A 20,722-nucleotide genomic window follows, 5' to 3' on the forward strand; every position below is an offset into this window, starting at 1 on the left:
GTTGTGGAGGGAGAGGGAAGGACAAGACAAGCCAGGCTTTCAGAATGCACTGGAAAGCACCACCCGACCGTGTGCCAGCTGTCGCATGTTTGACGGTGGGGTTTTGTTTTCTTTCTTTTCTTGGAATAGCTTGTTCTGCTTCATCCCACTAATTCTGCTTCTCTTATCCTCCTTGCCAGCTCTTACAAATCCACTGCAGCTCCTTGCAGCCCAGGCCAGCTCATCCACTCCTGTTGTAGTCAGCCGGGTCTGCAAGCCAGGGACCGAAGAGACTGCAGCAGCCTCCTCCAGTGAACCTGAAGTGAAAAGACCTCGGATAGAAGAGCCCAGTGGAGCAGTGCCAGCCCAGACTGGAGTCATCACATCCACAGTGCCACAAGGACAGGCAACCAGTGAATGAAGAACCGGTGGGAGGAGCTGGAGTGATGGTGGGGTGGGCATGGGATGGCAGGAGCCCTAAAGCAGCTTTCACAGGAAACCAACCACAACTGTAACAGCTCAAAACACAGCTGATAAAGAGCTCTTTTTAAAGGCAGATTTTTCAATGGGAGGACAACAGCTGTTAGAATCACAAGGTGCCAAAAAGAATGGAAAATCCCTCCCAAGAACTCATATCTGGAACTCTGTTCTGTCTCTACTTACGGGATTTTTTTTCCTTTTTCTTTTTTTTTTTTTTTTTTTAAGGTTCAAAAAAATACAGACAACTGATTGTATGACTGCTGGGATATTTTTAACTATCTTTTCCCCTTTTGGCTCCAAGGGGATGGGAATTGCAGTTCAGAATCTAAAGGAATGTAATACAAACACAGTCTGCTCCCTGGAAAGAAAACTCCTCACGTTCTATGCCTTAATACCACGCTTCTGAGAGCTTTGAACCATAGCACCATTTTAAAAAGGTCACCTAAGGCAATCAAATGCTGAAAGATGGGTGCAGTATCTCTCAACAACATTAAAGAAACATGGTACCAAGCTTAAAAAAAAAGGCAAATTATTCTGGTTTTTTAAAAAAGAAAATTCTGAAAATAAATGCTTATTTCTATGGGGATTCAGGAGGAAGAGTTACAGGGCTCAGCCACCTGGATTTCCAGGTGCAATTTCTCTCCATTCCCTCTGAGGGAATAGGATGACAGAGGAACTGTATTAACTTGGTTCCTGTAAAGATGTTAAAAACAAAGGGGTTTGTATCTTCAATGATCTCTTATAATTATCCATCACTTGCTCTGGACAATAGCCAAAGTATCTTGATGCCTGAGGATCACATGGGGAAGGGTGTCTCCAGGAGGTTCTGTGTGCATTTGATTGATCACAGCTTGTGTGGAGCACCAGCTTGTGTTCAAATTAGCACTGTAGGTGAAGGCATGGGCACTGTGTTTATGAACTTGAGAAAATACTGGTTGATGTTCTGCACTAAAGCAGTCACCTTCACCTCCTGGTGGTGGTGTGATCCTCAGCTTGATGGACCGTGGTCAGGAGATCAGAGCTGACCCTATTCCATGGCTAACAGCAAAATTCTGTGTTACTCTTCGGAGAGGGAAGTTTAGGGCTTGGATGAGAGGCAGCAGAGGTCGTATTGTGGTTCATGCAAATTCTGTCAGGGTGTAGTAGACCAAGGCAAAAGACTTCTCTTTTATTTTCCATGTGGCAAAAGTCACTGGGGGTCTTAAACAGTTTTACCAGAAGGAATTTGGAGGTTTCCTTTCATTGCTTGGCTCCCTCTCCCATGTCTCCTGCCTTGAGGACCATTTGAGTTGGCCAGTAGGAGGAGGCCTTTACTCAAACTGTATTCCAGGCTCCTCACATAGTACAAGGATGTCTTTCGAGGAAGGCAGGTTTGACTCACTTCAGCCATGTGGAACAGTGGGTGCTTGTGATGCCTTATGACTGGCAAAGAAATCCACCCCTGCCTGTAGCCTCCAGCAAACCCCTTTGGCTTTACACCCTTTGCAATCCCCTTGGCTAACATGTCTTCTGGCAGCACAGCAGAGATCTTTTAATTTAGCAAATGTTACGGCTTTGGTTATGGCAAGAGAGACTTAAGAGAGGTGGACTGTGCCTCTGGTGGTTTGTCCCCCATCTGTACTGATTTGCTGTCCTGTACAGTCTGGCAAGCCAGAGGCAAAACCCACTGCAGAAACATTGCAAAAGCCTTCGCCAGTGTGCAGTAAATGATACTGTCAGCATATCCATAGGGATTAGGGGTCAGGCACAGCCCTTTGGTGCCTGCTGGAATCTGAGGAGGAAATCTGCAAGGTAACAGCTGGCATCACTTGTTCCCTTCTAGGTTTCCTTTGTCTTTGCCAAATCCTATTCAATAGCCAAGTCCCACCACTTGAATAAAACCCAGACATGTTTAATTCTCAAGTCCATTGTTTTGTGAGAAATATTTCTGAAAGAAGGAAAGAATTTCTTGGTCTCGTGATTTGCGGTTACTTTCTGCGGAGAGAGGCACATAAAATATTCATGACAGATCATTTATCTCAGCTGGGCTTTCAGAATTCAGGTGTGTGCCCTTAGTGACAAGTTATTAGATGGGATTTTAGTACTTCAAAATGGTTTTGTGAAGGAGGATTGTTAAGAGACCACAAAGTAATTGAAGCAGGCTGGCCTCCAGCTGTCCCTTCTCCCACTGGGAAGGTGAGGTGTGGCACAGCGGAAAAGCACACGGATTAGCTCTGGTTTCTGTAGCCTTTTCCTCCTTTCAAAGCCAGGAGTCAATAAAATGAACTTCAAGGCAGAAGGCACAAGTGAGAGTGCAGCACAGTCTGTCTGTGATGAATCATTACTTTCGGGTGACTGCTGGTTTAGATACAGGCACGCCTCTGAAACAGCCCCGAGGCTCAGGAGCGCTCCGGAAGCGCAGGAGTCCTTGGGTTTCCAGAGTGTTGGGTGAGTCAGAGCAAGATGAAAAACCAACAGAAAACTGTTCAGGATGTGGAGCTGCCAAAATTCTGTGGATTTTTTCTTTGCTGATGCTTTTATCTTGGAGAGTCTAAATAATTAGGCCCTAAAGTTCTGTAAACTAATCCAGCACTGCAGAAGGACATCAGCTGAGTGACAATGTTTTCATCCACCATAAAGCTGCTGCTTTATAGATACCTCTTGAAAGTCCATCCTCAGGTTGCATGTGTGGATCTGCCTTCTGAATATGTAAAACAGAATAACACTTCCTCTCTCTTTCCATGGCTCACAATGCCTGCTGGTTCAAATGGGAGTTCAGGATAAGCAAGTATCTTTGTTCTGTTCACCTTTTCTGCTTGAGGTGTCTGGAACTTGTCATTTCATCCTGTCAGGGGTTTTTTGCTTTATCAGTCTGCTGCATCCCCTTGCTACTGTAGGAAGCAGTCCTGCCACTTGCAGATTTTTTGGTGGGTTTGCCTAACCATTGCTTGGTAAAATAATTGTTCTTGCTAAATCGTGTCGAGAGCTATGGAAAAGTGTAGTCCTCATCCAGAACATGTGAGATGGAGACATTTTGTTTCAGGCCTCCAGATGAATTCTTTCAACACTGCTCAGTCTGGAAGACAGCACCATTCTTTTTACATACCAGTCCTGATTTGCCAGGCTGCAGAGGAGAGAAAATTAATGCGGTGGTAGAATTGAGTCTTGAGCTAGAAAGAAAATGTTTGTCTTAATGGTTATATGCCGTACTTGGATTATTTTAAATTGATAATCTGACTTGCTTTTGGTGTCTAAAAAGTTGCATCTCATCTTTGATTACATTAAAGAAGGTTTGAGGGGAAGAGGAGGAGGAGGCTTCACCAGATTTTCTGCTGTCTGTGTAACAAAGGGCATATTGAATATTTAAACTGTGATAACTTAGACCTGGGAAAACTGTAAAGCCAAGTTCTTAATGTGTGAATTCACTTTCCACCATTCCCTATTGATTTTTTTTTCACCTTAGGCAATGACATTGACTAATTTTACTTTGATCACAGTTAGTTTATAGCAACTTTCTTTGCCCTGGTTTGCAAGAGTTGAATGCAGTTGTTCTTTGTTTTATTCCACTGGAATTCCATGTTGTTTGTCTTGACCTTGACTCTTGTGATACAGAAAGCTTTTTAGAGGAAGATCAATTTAATCTGATTTAGTGATAACACGGCACAGTGCTGAGCACAAAATTGAAGTTCATGATTAGCTCATATATTCTTTTCAACTCCTTTTCCTTCCCATATTCCTCCCTCCCTCATACCATTAATGCTGTCCCCTGTAGCATATCCAGTCATTTTTATCCACTGACAGGAGCAGCACCTTGCATTAAGCTCTGCCTGAGGACTCAAGGATGAAAATACCTGTGGAATACATGGAGCTCCAGGGCAGGCTGAGAAAGGTCAATTTGGTCACCCTGTATTAATTTTCATGCTGTGTTCTAGACATGTTGCTGTTGGGCAGAGCTTATTCAGGAGAGTGTTTTCAGAGACATGTTAAAGCTTTGTAAGAGGAAAGAAGTAATAGCTGAAGCCTTTACAGTGCTTCTGCAATCAATGTCATGGTTTGGCATCAGATTTTGGGGGGAGCAAACTTGATTTTGCGTGTTTGGCCTTGTGTACTGACTTAGAGTTGTCATTCAGAGTTAATTTCTACTTTTTTTTTTTCCTTTTTCAGTAAGGAAATGCCCACAGTGAAATAAAAACCTAGAGTACAGAAGGCTAGGGACCTGTATCAAGGCAAGTGAGAGCATCTGACCTGAACTTCATTGCAGTGTGGTGTGGAACACTTTTCCCTGCCTGCTGGGGCTGTTCAGTTGATGTTGGAGCTTTTCATCTGGTTTATCAGGGGGTGTTCCCAGTGAGATATTTGGTATCACTGGTGTATGCTAGTGTGTAAATGAATGTCAAAATGTAGGGTGAAAAGAGAAGTGTTTCCCTGCTATACCTGGGTTTGGGGATCTTGGATGACAAGGATTTAACCTGGCAATAGTTCTGTACCTTTCCTTCGAGAATCCACTCTCACCACACAAGGTGAAAACTTCTCAGCAACATGAGAAGAATTTCCCATGCAGCTGCATATGTTCCTTGCCTCTGTGAAGAGCCCAGCTCTGCCTCCTCTGCATGTTGCAGATAGGTACTTGAAGATTCCAGGAAGATTTTCCCCTTCTCTTAAGGTTGAATCAGCCTGGTTGTTTTGGTCTCTTCTTGTCCATCAGGTGGAATTGCTGCGGAAGGTCTTGTACTGGGAAGCCCAAAGGCAGAGACATGATCTGGGGAGTGCTGGATGGATTGGAAGAGGAATCCTTTTCCTTGGCCTGGTAGCTACACTTTGCCAGTACAGCCGAGTATCTGTTTGGTCTCTTGCTGCAAGACAAGTGTAAAGTGTAAGGAACAAATCACAGAGTGAACTGGATTGCATTTGTGCAGATGCAACTGTGTTGTCCCTCTTTTCCAAGGAACAGTCCTAGCTTGGGTCTTTTTGAGCAGGAAGCAGCGCTGAAGGATCCTGATCACTTTTAAAATATCTGTACTTTAGCTTATCAAATGGTAGGTTCAATCCAATGTGGAACTTGCCTTGAGTTTCTACCTGATATAAAATCTTTGAGGTTTTTTTAAGTCCTGCTGCTAATAAGTTGGACTAGGGCATTAAGAATGAACCTCTAAAGGAACAGGACTTGCTTCATAATTTTGCCCTTGCTGCACACTGAGTTTTTGAGTTTCCAAATGCCATCCTGCAGCAAATCATCTGTCTTCTCTTGCCAGCCAGTCTCTTGGGCAGCTCCTGTTTCTGCTCCTCATCAGTTTTCCGCCTCTATTTGTAGTTATTTCTGTCAACTCCAGAGTCCTTTAATCCAGCTCTTAATTTAATTCCATTGCTTGAAGGTCTGCATCTGGTGAGGATTCTTGTGTTACGTTGCAGTTACATGACTGAACAATCTGTTGTATAACTTTTTGTGTCCTTCTGGGTGAAAAATTATGCCCAAGCTGCTACTATTATAGCATACACTACTGCTGGAAAGTGTAGCTTCCAATGGAGCCAGCTGTGCTGCAGAAAACTGTTACACTACAAGGTCATCTGGATTGCTGGAGCTGATGGGAGCCTTCTTGCATGTTGATCTGCACCTGATCAAAATGTGGTTGGGGCATCTCTCTCTGGGCTGCCTGGCAGCTGTCAGGCTGTGATTTGTTAGATCAGCGTCTCTCTCTGCTGGGTGGGCTGTTTGCAGGACAGTGCACGTGTTTGTGCACACAGGTGTGGATGTATTCACAAACCATAATCAGTAGTGGGAATTTCCTAGCTGTGAGGGTGGGATTTCTCTGTTAGGGTGTCTTTCATGGGGCAGTAATACAGCAGGGAGCGTTTTACTTTGGCCTGAGCAAGACATTTTGAAAAATACTTGGTTTTCTTGGAGCACTATATTTAAATTCCAAATTTTGAATCAGTTTTTGACGTTTGTATTAACATGTTCAGAAAATTCTTTTGATACCTTTTCAATTTACCAACACTGAACTAAAACCTTTCAGAATGTATGGTTGGTCCTCTCCTTATGTGTCACTTTAAGTTTCAGAGCATGAGGGTAGTTGTGGCAAATCTACCCCTTTGCTCTCAAGACAGAAAAAAAAAACACATTGACAATTCATGGGTGGCAGCTAAGGAAGAAACCCTTTAAATATTTTTTTTCAGAGAATATTAAATTAGATCTGTGTAAACATAAAATTTATATTTATTAATGTGTGAGTGTGTGGGCGTGTGTGTCAATATAGATATATAAATGGTCCATGACTATTTCTTTCTCTTAAATGGTACTTACACAGACTTTTATGTAGTGTATTGGTAAATTCCTGCACCAGGCACTGACTCTGAAAGAACGATGAACCTATTTTTGTAACGAATGTGAGCAGCCAGGGGAAGCAGTTTTACTTCAGTGATTGCTTTCATTCCTCTCGCAGAGCAGAAGAGGCAACTTGGTACTTGCATCTTCCTTGTGTAGGAATCCCTGCTTCTGGTTTTGTCCTGCTTTCAGCAACCCCAATCCACACTGCTTTTCTGGCAAGAAAATCCCCTAAATGGCACTAATGAAAGCTGGAATCCTTTCTTGTCTGCAGTTCTCTCTAGATGCAGTAGCAGGGAGTTCTTTACAGATTCTGCTCTGTAAGTAATGGGACCTTATTTCTAACAGAGGTGATTTATGGGGGGTCCACGAGGATGCTTGTAAGGCTGAGGAATTCGTCCCTATCAGGTGGCTAAGCTAACACTGGGGCACTATGAAATAGTTCCTTTTCCTCTGTGGTGAGATCATTTTCCTTTTATCATGCTTCTGTCTCTTTGGGGGGTGAGATGTGTCTATATCACCTCAAAAACAAGCACAGAAGAGTTTTTCTAATGTTTCCATTCACAGGGAGTAAATTTTACTGAACTGGCCAAATTTCAGGTGTGGTTTAATTCCACAAGGATCACTAAATTCACAGAAGGGTATATTTTGAACCACTTGGGTCTTCTGAGAATAAAAGCAAGTGATACTTGACTTCCTAATCCTAATTGCTCTTCCAGAAGCAGAAATTCTCTATGAGGATCTGAGTGAAAGCTTCACCTCAGCAATCAGTGGCTGGTGATGGGGCTTCAGTACTTCAGGGAGGACAGGGCTGGTGATAGGAAGAGTGACCAGAATAGGAGCAGTGAAAGGAAGCAGCTTTCATCCTCATCCAGCAGAACACAGCCCTTGTGAAACCCAGACTTCCCCTAATATTTGGGTGTTGCCTCGTGTCTGCTGCCAGGTTGTGCTGTGATCTGGACCTCTCTGTCCTGCTTCTACCCCACCTCAGTTTCACTTAAAACAGTCTGAGACAGAGCCTTCCTTAAAGCTAAGGGCAATGGTGAGGAGAAATGTCTGGTAGCTGAAGAAAAATGAGATTTCAATGGAGCAGAAAAAGTGAGAATTCCTTCTGTTTCACTGTCTTGCTGCTAAAAGTCTGGTGCAGAACATCCTGATGTTCTGCTGATTTATATGCTGCTCTTGGGAGGTGGGCAGGCTGCTAAGTTGGCTCTGTAGCAATTGAATTACTGTAAACCTAAACTTGCTTAATCTCTCCTTTTTTTCTCCCTCAAATGGGCTTGAAGTAGAGGGAACCAGAGTATTGTTTGTAAGATCTTTTTGCTTTAATAGAAAACAGAATGTTAAAAAAAAAAAAAACAAACCAAACTCATTCAAATACAGTGATACAGAAAATGGCTTTAAAATGCAAAAATCCTACAAGACCATATGTTGTGTTGGGTTCTGGACATGCTGTTTGTGCTGAGGAGACTGGCCTTGTCCAGCCTGCCAGCCAACCCCCGCATAGCCAAAAAGAGCATTTTAAGAGTCTGTAGCTATCCAAAGGACTGTTATCCAAAAGACTGTTAAAAGCTGTTGAGAGATAAATCAAAAGCTGTGTGTGAGCAACGGATGGTAAAGCTGGAAATTCAGATCCAACTCTGAATAATTGCTCTAAAAAGTAAAAACATTCAGAAAAATCCAACTCTCCCCCTGTTCTGCAGATGCTCATTCCCACCGAATCCCCGGGGAAGGCTGAGAGGAGAACCTGAAATACCTCAATGGCTTCACAGAAGGGTTTGCTACAGAGATCTGGGCCAGCCTTACCCCTTTCACCTCAGTTTGGCACTTACTTTATAAAATAAGAAGGTGATGGAAAGGGGAAACTAAAGCCATGCTTGCATTTCAGTTCCTGGTGTTGCCTGTGCAAGACACCTCCAGCCAGATGTTTTGGGGTTTGTGGGGGGTTTTTTTTACAGCTGATATCAAAAGTTGTTGTTTGTTTTTTTTTTTTTGGTTTTTTTTTTTTTGTGACTTGTTTTCGTTATCAGTGCTTTCTGAAAAGCAGGTGTGTATCCCAAGGGGGAAGCTCCATGTGGGGCAGTGGATGTGAAGTTCATGTTCTTCCTCTGGCCATGTTGCAGCACTGCTCCTGTGAGATGCTCAACTGCACAGGCAGCCGTGGCTCCCACCAGGGTGGGATCCTGCATCCGAGGAGCAGGACCTGCAGTTCCACATCAAATGGGATACAGTGGTTTTGTTTGTTTGTTTTTTTAATATAGAGCCATACATTTTTTAAGTAATTTGAGATCTGAATGTGATTTCTAATGTATCGAGAACGTTAATATTTTAAAGCTATAACAAAGGTTTAAATTTCTACTTTTTTTTTTTTTTTCATTTATTTTAACTGTTCTGTTACCTTAATTTGATGTATGTGGTTGGGGAATGTTGCTTCCCCTCTTAGCATTTGTTTCTATAACCAGAAATAAAATTATATATGAAAGAGAAAATGCCCTGAAATTGCTTTGCTGCTTTGGGTGACAGACGTGGATCCTTCCAGTGTAGCATCATAGGGGGGTTGAGTTTCCTGTAGCAGTGAGGGGATGGTGTGTTTAATATTTTTTCCTTTTCTTTTATGTAGGAAGGAAGTCTGTATCTGCACACCTTGCAGTGTTTAGAGTTCAGACACCCCACTTTTGATCCCGTCAGTTATTTGGGCAGCTGTTGGCTCGCAGCAAAGTGAACATATGGACATGTGTGTTTGAGATCCGTGATGCTTCCCCTGGGACTTATAAACTGCTCCTCCAGCTCCAGCTTTTGTTTTGTCATGAAGTGAAACATTGTTATTTTGAACGTTAAAATATTCCACTGCATTCCCCTGTAATTTATAATAATTGTTTTCATTTAAGTGTATGAGGTCAGGAAACAGTGCTTTATCTGTCTTGTAGCTAGACTTTTCCCTTCTTTGTCCTCCTCATGCAGCTACAATTTAAGTTCTGGGTTTATTTTGACTGAACATTCTGAGCTCCACAATTAAATAGGAATATCTTTTAAGTCCTCAACTGACATAAAGTAGCTGTAATTCATGGAATTTTAGAACCACTGAATGGTTTGGGTTGGAAAGAACCTTAAAAATCATCTCATTCCAATCCTTGCCATGGGCAGGGACACCTTCCACTACCCCAGGTTGCTCCAAGCCCCATCCTGCCTGGCCTTGGACACTCCAGGGATGGGGCAGCCACAGCTTCCCTGGGCACCCTGTGCCAGGGCCTCCCCACCCTCACAGGGAAGAATTGCTTCCCAATATCCTATTTAACTCTGCCTTCTGGCAGTGGGAAGCCCTCCCCCCTTGTCTTGTCACTCCATGCCCTTGTAAAAAGTTTCTCTCCATCTTTCTTGTAGTCTCCCTTCAGTTACTACAGGGAGGATTTTTTTTTTTAGTTGACTAGCTAATTAAAAAATTAACAACACCGTACAAAGTGAGCAAATATATTCATCCAGAGCCCTTTGGGGGGGTGTCTTTTAAAATTATCCTATCTTTGGCTCCCCACGTGCTGCTGCTCTGCTGGCTGATTGCCCAGGCATGGTGTTAATGAACTTTAATGCCAGGAGAGCACAGGGCAGGGAATTACAAAAGGGCAAAGTGCCAAGTTTCGTCCCGTCATCTCCTCCTTGCGGGGCAATGCTCAGCATGGTGGTGAGGGTTTCAGCCGTGTTAGCAGTCGGGAGAGAGAGTCCTGGTGGATTTTTAACTTCTGGGAGCGCTGAAGACCTGAGCAGCTGGTTTGAACATCTCTTACCAGTTTTGGAAAGCTCCGTTTTATGAACAGGTTGCAGGAAAGGCTGATACATCATCTTTTACCATCACACCCGTAGAAGCCCCAGCTCTTAGCTCTCTGCCTTGTAATGATGTTTTCCATACATCTGAGTGCCTGGAGCTGCTCCCCTTCGTTCCATGCGGGATGGCTTCAGAGCCAAGCTTCTCCTCAGGCTTCTGAGGTGGGGAATAATAACAGCAACACCTCAGAACGATCCGTGAGCAGCCGCTAGTGATGATTTTGGTCACACCTTGTCTCTGCGGGCCTTTCCCGCCAGGCGGAACCTTCGTGCAGTAGCCACCGCTTCCCCCCGGAGCCGGCGCGACGTACCGCCCGCCCATGGGGGACGGCTTTGGCCGCGTACCGTGGCGCGGGCGCGGGCGGCGGCGGGGCCGGGATGTTCACGGCGGCTGCCGAGAGCTTCCTCAGGCAGGCGAGGTGCGGCGGGGGACGGGGGGACAGGGGACAGCGGCGGGAACCCTTCGGGCCGGGCGGGGGTCCTGCTCGGGGCCGAGCGGGAAGCCGAGCGGAGGGGAGGGCGGTGTGTACCGACCCTACATCCCGGAGCTCCCCAAGAGGGCCGGGAATGGGGGCCCGGGTTCCTGACAGCCCCGACTCTCCCGGCAGGGAGATCCAGGAGGAGGAGCTGCGGAGATTCGGCGCCCGCGTGTTCGCCCTGCTGCAGGGCCCCGAGCCGGGCCCCGAGGCCGTGGATGGGCTGCAGAGGCTGCACCTCACCGTGGCCGCCACCAAGTACCCCCGCAAGTGAGTGGCCTTGTGTGTCTCGGGTGTTCAAAGAAGCAAAGCGTTACCTTCCTAACCAAAAAGAAAGGAAGGGCGTGGGTTAGGGCTTTAAAATAACACCCTGCCTTGAAAGCCCTAAGTTCAATATAAACTCAAAGCCCATCTTTGCCTTTCACCCCCTTACTAAGAGAAGGTGCCCATCTCCTTTTGCAGCAGGAATAACAAGGGTTGATCTCACTGAGCCCTCTGTCAAACTGCATTCAGAAGTGAAGGTGATGAGATGGCATCGGTCACTGTCAAGGGGGATCATCCCGAAGCCAAGAATATGCAGGAAATAAACATCTGAATTTTTTCTTGCCTTGTGGTGATGTTTACTGTGACTCTTGCAGGCTCGATGGCAAGTTTGTGGAGCTGTTGCAGACTGTGCTGTGCTCACCCAAAAGTCCTGAGCAGATTCAGGTGTTATGTGCTGCCATCCTGAGAGAGATGTCACCTTGCAACGATCTGATCCTCTCCTGTGATGAAATTCAAGATACAAAGCTCTTGAGCCTGGTATCCTCCATCCTTCTGGCTCAGGTAAATGGCCTGTCACGTCAGAGATTTTCCTTTGTCAATATGGATTTGCTTTTTGATTGTTCCCTGCTCCTGAGCTCCTCCCTGAGCTCAAGGAGAGTGAAAGTCAATTGGAAATATGTAGAGAAAAAGCAGAGGCATTTCAATGTTCATTTAAGGAATATCATTATTCTACTTTACATATGAAAAAATGGCAACTTTTTTGTGTGTATCACTTAACAACAAAAAATGCTTAAAATTGTAATGTTTAGACACTGAGGTCTTGGAAGCAAAAATGAACCTTTAGTGCTGGCTGCTGGAATAGATTTCAAATCAAGGCTGCTTGAACCTGGAAAGCAAAAGATTTTAGAGTGAATTTACTACTACTTCTTATGAAATTGGCTTTCATGTTCACATATAAAAACTATACATAGAGCCTATAAAACATGTAGGGCTGTAAATGCAAATGACACTTCAAAGATCCAGATTCTCCATGGAGAGAAGCAAACATGAGGACCTTCCTCCTGTTTGAGTGCTGCCTGGGGAGCAAGCTGGAAACTTCTCTTTTTCCTCTCCTTCTTTTACTTTTATTGTGCCTGTTAAAGGTAAAATATTTTTCTGAAACTTCTCATTCTGAGTTTCACTGTGTGCTTAGAAATGTCTCCTATGTTTCTGACATTCATCTGAGTCTACTTAACTAAAGGAAGTGAAACAGAAACCAGCAATGTGCTTATGTGCTGCCTTACAAAGCTCCTCTCTCCCATATCCAGCCTTGAGACTGTCCTGCAGTTCCACAATCCAAAGCAGCCCCATAGTTTGGGACCTGTGAATTCAAATTGCAGAAAATCTCTGTAAAATGTGGTAAAATCATCTGTGCTGGGATTTCTTTTTGTGTTGGATGCCTGCTGGAAGAGACTGTACAGTGTTGGTCTCTAGTGATGGTAGATTATCTGTCTGTCTTTACCTTTGCTTTATTTTTCAGGGAAATAAGGGTAAAGTGGCTGCTGTGGGGCAGCGTGTTGTGAAAGTCCTTGAAAAAAGACTGCCCGAGGGTCAGAGTGCTCGGTTCCTTCTTCCTGTCCTGGCAAATGTCATCAGCCTTTCACCAGAATCTCTAACAGAAGGTAAATCCATAGGAAGGGCTGAGATTGCCACCTGGCTGTGAGCTGGGTAGTGATCAGAAGGCTCTCAGTTGGAAACTGCTGTCAAAAGTGACATCTCTGCTACAAGGAAAGAGAACTTACTGGGTGAGATGTATTCCACCTCAAAAAACTGGGACTGGACCTCCCAGTCAAGTCCTGGCTGTGGGTTTGTATAACAGGATCATGTACTCTAGCTGAGGTCTCCAGATGCAGTAGGAGTGTGAAACTGTAGCTGAAGAGCATCAAGCAAAGAGAGGGAGAGGAACAGAGATGTGCCTGTGCATCTGGTCAAGAGAGCAGCAGAAGCACCTAGAGGTGCTCTTCATCACAGAGGCAGCACTAAATGGGTAGCAGTGAGTTAACCTAGGAGAGCATTCCAAGCTTAAAATGCTGGGGAGTTGTGAGCAAGGGTGAGATTCTGGGAGTTCCCTGGGAGGTTTGTGTGCCTTGTGCAGTGTGCAGGAGAAGCTTTGGGGAGGATGTTGGGCTGGGTGCGTGGGCTGGCAGAACAGGCAGGATCACCTGCCCCAGCTTCTGCAAGTTGCCAGTCAGGGATTTATGCCTTTGGCTGCAGAGCTGAAGCCAGACACTGTCTGAAGAGAGTGACAGTGTTTTTGCACATTCCTCCTAATAGCAGCTGTGGATGGAGACAAAGGAACAAGTATCTCTTGAGTGATCTGGTTCCAGCACTCACTCCCTGACTGAGGTAGTATGAGGAGTACAGGACACCCACCTCAGCATACCAGTTTCTTTATGGATTGCTGGATCAGAGAGTGGTCTAGGCTGGAGAAAAAGCACAGCAATTGAGGGTTAGCAGGGACATGTTACAGAAGCTGCTTCTCTGCCCAGCCCAGCAATGACCCTATCACTTCCATTGTACAGAGCAGACCAATGTTGTCAGTAAAAAGCTGGCTGACTGGCTGAGGTATGCAAGCATTCAGCAAGGAATGGCTCAGCCCTCTGGAGGCTTCTTCTCCAGTCCCAGAACCAAACAGGTGAGTGCTGAGTTGCCATAGTGACCTTTCAGGGGCATTTGTTAGTCTGTTACCTGCTGGTTTGGGTTCCCAGAATCACCATCTTTTGGAAAATGGTAGCCTGGAAGTGCTGCTGTTCTTCAGAATTTTTTGTGGGATATGTGGTTAAGACACATAGGAAAGCAAAGTAGGGGGATTTACAGCTCTGAGATTTAGGACTTCAGCTGTAGAGCCAGGGCTTTTATCCTTGAAGTAGTTTTAAGAGAAGAGTCTCTTAGTGACCATGTAGTTCAGAGTAAAAGGTGATTGCAGACGAGACCAGTGTCAGAGTAGCAAAGTTGAGTGTTTCAGCTGGGGAGGGGGATCTGGCACAGTTGGCTTTTCTCTCTGGATACCTGCCCTCCTGCAGGACCCCAAACAAAGGCTACTTATCTCCATGGGCTCAGTGGGTTTTCCCTGCCCTCTCACTTAGCTTTTCCCTGGGGCTCTGACCTGCTGCATCTTTTCTCTCAGCCTGCTCCTGTCACAGAGGTGGATGGTGCTGTTGCCACAGACTTCTTCACAGTGCTCTCAGTGGCTCAGCACTACACACAGGACCAGTGGCTCAACGTGCAGACCTTCTCCATGCTGAGAAACTGGCTGCTGTGCTATGGGGGCAAGGAGCTGAACACCACTAAACCAGGTAGGGATTGAAGGTCTGCAGGCCGCTGTGCCCCAATAGGGCTGTGTGCTTTCAGGAGTTGTATGAGGTGGCTGCATCAGCAACCCAGCAATCTCCTCCCTTTCAAACTGATTAGATATTAGGAAGAAGTTATTCCCTGTAAGGGTGGGGAGGCCCTGGCACAGGGTGCCCAGAGAAGCTGTGGCTGCCCCATCCCTGGAAGTGTCCAAGGCCAGGTTGGACAGGACTTGGAGCAACCTGGGGTAGTGGAAGCTGTCCCTGCCCATGGCAGAGACATTGGAACTGGATGAGCTTTAAGTCCCTTCCAGCCCAAACCATCCTGTCATTCTATGATTCTAAGTGACAGAAATGTGGGCAAGAGTTCAGAGATCTTGGACTCGGAGGAGGGAAAGTTTGGGAAGGAATATCACTAAACCTCCTGACTGATACTTATTGATCCTTCCTTGGAGAATTAGTTGTTTGGTGAGTCTCCTGTTTTCAGGCGAAGCCTCATGGATTCCTAGGAAGGAAGGCCTGGGTGATGTGAGACAGCATCTCCTTGGTATCCTTGTAACATTCCCTTCTCCCTCAGCCTCCCGTTCTTCACTCTGCACCCGGGGACAGTCAGCTGCCTTTCTGTTGCAGGGCCACTGTGTGGGTGACATTGCCTGTGACGAGCTGGCACATGTGATGTTTATTGTGCAGGTGACAAAGCAGGAATGGACAGGTCTGTCACATCCATGGTCTCCACTGCACCCACGGCTGGTCGGCTGCTTCCCCCCAGGGAGCGTCTGCGGGAGAAAGCCTTCGAGTACTGCCAGCGCCTCACTGAGCAGAGCAACCGGCGTGAGTCTTGCCATGAGCCCTCCTGGCAGTCTTCTTGGTAGTGTTCTCCAAAATATTTCTGGTTCACTGCATGCTTGGGCTGGGATCTCACTCCCTGGAATCCACAGTTCAACTCCTAGGGATAGGGCCTGCTGCAGCTGCTGGGGCAAGTCACTGACCAGCCCTGAGCTGGGGTTTTGGGAGGGATTTGGAGGCAACAGCCAGGTCCTGCCTCCTTGATTTGCAGGAGAGGCTGTGGAACTTGGTTCTGATTGGCCTGGAATGAGGTTCAGTGTGTGTTCCTGCCTGCCCTGAAGTCGGGGTTAGTGCTGCAACTGACAGCCTCATATTCCTGTGTGGGCTCAAAGCTTAACTTGGACTCATTTCTCTGGCAGGACCCCTGAAGAAAGATGATGGAGACCTGCAGAAAGCTGTAAGCAGACAGAGGTGGGGCTGAAGCTCTAGGAGTTGTGACTTCTCCCACTCCAATCTTACTCTCTGCTCTCCTGCAGTGTCTCATTGAGGCAGTGACAATCATGGACATCATCTGCAAACAGGACTCCTCCTACGTGTGCCGTGCTGTCTCCTTCCTGAAAGTCCTGCACAGCAGGATCTGTGGGGATGCCTCTTACGCCAGGGCACTGCTGCCCATTGCCCAGTTCTTCCTGAACCACAGTAAGTCTTCAGCTCCCACCCCATTCTCCACAATCCAGTCTTGCCTGCTCCAGCACAGCCTTTTGTCCTGGCAGTTTGCTGCCTGCCAGAATAATTCCATCTCGCCTGTGCTCTGGTATGGATGATCCCACCCCAGGAGACCCAGGAGCTGGGGTGTCCCATGCTCTTTAGAGAAACAGAACACAGATCTGTCTTAGCCCCTGGAGCCCTGGCAGGGCTGCTGGGTGGGTTGTGCTCAGCAAGGTGCTCTGTCCTCCCAGGCAAACTGGCAGCTGTGGACTTGGATGCCATCTACAAACACCTCTTCACAGATATCCCAGCTCAGCTTTTCCACAACCCATCACTGGCCTTCGAATTTGTCCAGTTCTGCAAAGACAACAGCCAGTTCTTCACAGACTCCTCCATATTCAGGCAGAGTTTCCCAAATCTCTTCAAGGTACAGCGTGTTGGAGCAGCAGAGGGGAACGCCTGCTTCACATTCCTTTCCATGCCCTAGAACTTCCTTTGTGCACCCCAAAGCCCACCATGTGCCTCCATGGCAGTGCTAGGGAGAGCACAGGCAAGAAGGACTGTTACAAAACAAGTGTGAGTTCGAAAGGGAGGAGGGTTCTGGGTGTGTTTAGCACTGCCAGGAGAGGAGAGTCTGGATTGGCAGGACTGCAGAGGACTGGGAAGCACAGTGAACGCAGGACACAGCACTTTGTTTCTGGAAAAGTTTAGTAACTTGCAGCTTGCTAGCCACTGAACCAGCTGCCAGAGGCCTCTGTTGAGCTTCTAACAGGCTCCTGGGTTTTGACCAAACCCTCAGACTTCTTTGGTTTTGCTTTTCAGACATGACTTTCCCTTCCCCATTCCATCTGGTCATAGTGTGGAGTTGTCTGGGTGTGTGATAGAGTAGCAGGGATAGTGCAGCAGTTTGTGCTTGTTCCTTGCAGTTCCTGGCGTGGAACAGCCCACCTCTTATCTCTGAGTTTGTGGACCTTCTCCCGTTTCTGCTGGATGCAGGCACAGCCATTGAGATCATCCATTTGCTGCTTGACCTGCCCTGTTTGACAGCAGCTCTGGACATCCAGCTGAGGTAATGCACCTTCCCTTCCTCCCACTTGTTAATCAGCATCTTGACACTGACCAAAGCCCAGTAGCCACTTCTGACCCTCAGCTGTCACAGAGCAAGAGCCATCACTGCAGGGTTAACACAGGGCTGCACAGATGTCAGCCCAGTTTTCCTAGTAATGTGTTGTACATGGGAAGAGAAGGTGACCAGCTCTCACATTTCAGTACTGGACTGTCTTTGGAGGTCAGGGAGCTGTTGTCATTCCCCTCTCCCTATCCAGCTCCAAATGGTTGCCACATATTTGAGGCTGCCATGAGCTACCACCTCAATACAGAGGTGCAATACCAATTCTTCCTTCTCTGCTCTTAGCCCTATTTTTGGCTTTGTTCTTCTGGAGACACACAGAATTTTCTTCCTGAGATCTTAGGAACTGTGAGCTTCCAGGAGGATGGTGTAGGACTGGAACTGGCTATACCTCTGCTCTTGTCCTCCTGACATTACAGCTCTTTCTGCAGTGCTTAGAAAAGAGAATCATCCTAAAGGCAGATGGTGGTGGGCTTGGATGACTGAGGGATACAGAGTGCCATTTTCCGTTTCCCGGGCATGACACAGAAACAAGTCTGGAACTATTGCCTGAATACAGGGGGCCTGAGCTCATCAGGTTGGCTCTCTGGCTTCCAGAGAGCCTGGATTAGACCAACTTGCTGTCCAGTGTTCAGGATCCCAACTCTGGCCTGGCCCATTCTCACAGTGCAGCACATTCTGTGTGTTCCCTGCTAGGGCAGCTGCTCTTCCTGCCTCTGAGAAGTCCAGCAGCGACCCAGCTGGGAAACCAGCCAGGTGTCTGGAGGCCTTTCGCCATCCCGTCTACAAGAGCATGTTCCAGTATCTTCTCCGCACCGAGTCTGCTCCTGAGGATGCCCCGGAGAGGTGGGAGCCTGCCTGGAGTGTGGTTCAGCCATCCAGCTCTGGGAGGCAGCACTGGGATTACTGGGAAAGGCACAGCCACTCTCAGCTGGCGTGAGGTGGATTTCTCTTCCCTGTGTCAGCTTTGCCAGCACTCAAAGGCCTTGTGGGGGATAGGGAAGGGCAACTGGGAACAAACCTTCAACGGAAACTCTTTTGCCCACAGTCTGGTTCCACTTCGGCAGCTGCTGGGATCCCTGGCTGGCAGCCCAAGGGTGGTGCAGTGTGCAGAAACTGTCCCTGTCTTACTGGAGCTCTTTTTTGGGGTGGTGGCAGAGGTAGGTCCTTTTGGGAGGAGTTCTGTTCCCAGTTGTGCCATGGGGATCTCTTGTTATGTGAAGAGCAGTTGTAGAAACAAAATTGTTAAGATGCTGCAGCTTCGAGAGAGGGGTGCATGAGGGGAGGGTGGGATTGATACTGGCATGAACAGCACTGAGCTGGCCACTTCATCCAGAGAAACAGAAAAGCTCTGTGATGCAGCATCAGGTTCACTCTGCTCTCAGTCAGCTGTAAAGGAGAGAGGTGAGAGCACAGTGTGTACCTGATACCTGCTTTGTGCACTGTTCCCCTCATAGATCAGGCAGTTTCCCTGCCCGCTGTCTCACCTGGCTGGTTAGTTTGGGTTTGGCTGCTGGGAGTCACTGGTACTGCTGAAACAAGGGCTGACTTTCAGTTTGCAGATGGGTCTCTGATAAACCAGCTGGTGGTGCTGCTGCTGCAGAGGAGTGACCAGCTCTATGAGATCCCGTCATTTAAAGATGATGTGTACAGGTGAGATGGGACAGGAGGCACAGCCCAACTCCCAGCCCTTCCTCCTGGCATCCCAGGGCAGCCCAGGAGCCTTTTCAGTTGTGGCCCAGTCCCCGCTGTGACACATCTTTGAAGGGTGCACAATGGGGGCTGCACCTTCATCCCTGCTGGGAACATCCAGAGGGTACAGCCCTGTGCCAGTGGCTGGGTGCTGCCAGCCCCTCCTGGCTTTGGGGATCACCACCTTGCCCTGGTCTGAGCTGTGCCCTTTTCTCTGCTCCAGGGTGCTGAGCTCACAGCTGGTGATGCTCTGCAGGCTGCGCCCTGCGCTCGTGGTGGAACTGTCCACGGAGATCCTGGAGTTCTCAGGAACAGTCAGCAACATCCAGAGCAAGGAGGCCATCTTCACCCACATGGTGAGCAGGACCGCCTGCTGCTGCAACTGCACTTTGCTGCTCACCTTCCCTCTCCTTCTCTGTCCTAGCATTAGCTAAACTAATTTTCTATTCCCTAAAAGTTATTCAGTTCCCTTTCCCTGTGCTTCCTTCTGCCCTGGCCTCAGGTGTGGGCTATCGGCGAGTACCTGTCGGTGTCCTACGACAAGCGCTGCACAGTGGAGCAGATCACGCGGTTCTTCGAGACCCTCGAGGCTGTGCTCTTTGAAATCACCCAGCTCCGGCCACAGGCCAGCACCCCCAGCTGTGCCCCTCGTGCCATCAGTGTCCTCATGGCCACCTTGACCAAGCTGGCAGCCCGCAGCCAGGACTTGATCCCCAGGTGAGCACCAGCAAGGGGTTGAAACGTGCAGATCTCATGCGTCCGAACATGGGTTTGCTGTTATTAATTAATAATTGGGTCTGGCAACTGGTGGAACCTGAAAAAGGGCAGAGGTGAGCTGTGGAGGGGCACAGTTTGGGGGGAGTGGGATTCATCTGCTGACTAACACTCTGCCACCTGCACTAGTCTGTTGGAGTTTACACACTTGAGTTGTGATCTGGCTGGGTGCAAAGGTCCTGCCACTTGATATCCATGTCCTTCTCTCCTTCAGAGTGTCCATGTTCCTGTCCAAGATGAGGACATTTGTGCAGAGCCCTGCTGTCACCTCTGTTTACTGCGAGGAGGACCTAGAGGAGATCCTTATTCGGGCAACTGAGCTCATGAACCTGCTGAAAATGCCCAGCGTGGCTCAGTTTGTGTTCACCCCACCCGTGGCCAGCACACGCTTTCAGAGGGAGGTGAATGACTCCCTCCCTTTGGCCCTCAGGATGGTCACCCAGCTCCTGGAGCCAGCTCCAGGCTCCGTGCCAGTGTGAGGGCAGGAGGTTTCTGGAGTAACTCACTGGACACTGCCGACACTCAAGGCTGAGGCCCTGATCTTAACTGGAAAAGAGGAACAAATTATTGTGAATGAAACAGAGAACAGGAATAAGGAGAGCTGAGGCTGCTCTTTTGTCTGAGGCTGTTTGTATTTGTGTCCTAGTGCCTGTTGCTTTTTTATCTCCTAAGCTTGTCTTATCCCTTCCTGGTGAGTATGCATTGAAAATCCTGGTGGATTTGTGCAAATGTTGCAAGAGAGTGAATGTGTGCATTAATACCCTGCCAGCACACCCTGTGCCTTTGGAGATGTACTTCCCTCCCTTCCTCTGCCTTGTTTCCCCATCCCTTTGCACCTGCACGTGCTGCTTTTCTTGCCTCTCCATGCAGCAGGTCGAGCAAAGGCATGTGTGAGCTGGAGCATGCAGGAGTGACTCTGTCACATCTGGGAGCCCTCACCACTCTTCTGTCTCACCATCAGAATGAACACAGATCCAAGAGACAGCTG

At 47.6% G+C, this 20,722-nt stretch overlaps 2 protein-coding genes across 2 annotated transcripts in view; both read left to right on the forward strand.

Annotated features, from left to right (window-relative positions):
- Nucleotides 1-8,146, forward strand: part of FOXK1 (forkhead box K1) — a 57,095-nt gene extending 48,949 nt beyond the window's left edge. Inside the window, exon 10 of the mRNA XM_042037585.1 lies at nucleotides 180-8,146. Within this exon, the coding sequence (XP_041893519.1) occupies nucleotides 180-400 (221 nt within the window). The 3' untranslated portion in view covers nucleotides 401-8,146. The remainder of the gene's footprint in view (nucleotides 1-179) is intronic.
- Nucleotides 8,147-10,891: 2,745 nt separating this feature from the next.
- AP5Z1 (adaptor related protein complex 5 subunit zeta 1) lies at nucleotides 10,892-20,357 on the forward strand. The gene is made up of 17 exons (XM_042037569.1): nucleotides 10,892-10,995; nucleotides 11,185-11,322; nucleotides 11,691-11,877; nucleotides 12,836-12,977; nucleotides 13,878-13,990; nucleotides 14,483-14,651; nucleotides 15,336-15,476; nucleotides 15,851-15,888; nucleotides 15,968-16,130; nucleotides 16,391-16,566; nucleotides 17,066-17,208; nucleotides 17,965-18,114; nucleotides 18,317-18,428; nucleotides 18,824-18,921; nucleotides 19,184-19,316; nucleotides 19,463-19,677; nucleotides 19,949-20,357. The coding sequence occupies exons 1-17, from the start codon at nucleotides 10,955-10,957 to the stop codon at nucleotides 20,211-20,213; spliced, it is 2,424 nt and encodes an 807-aa protein (XP_041893503.1). The 5' UTR covers nucleotides 10,892-10,954; the 3' UTR covers nucleotides 20,214-20,357.
- The last annotated feature ends 365 nt before the right edge of the window (nucleotides 20,358-20,722 follow it).

Source organism: Corvus kubaryi, unplaced genomic scaffold, assembly GCF_017639235.1.
Source record: "Corvus kubaryi isolate FWS band 111438036 unplaced genomic scaffold, C.kubaryi_AGA036_p1.0 37387, whole genome shotgun sequence".
In the NCBI taxonomy this organism is placed as follows: domain Eukaryota; kingdom Metazoa; phylum Chordata; class Aves; order Passeriformes; family Corvidae; genus Corvus; species Corvus kubaryi.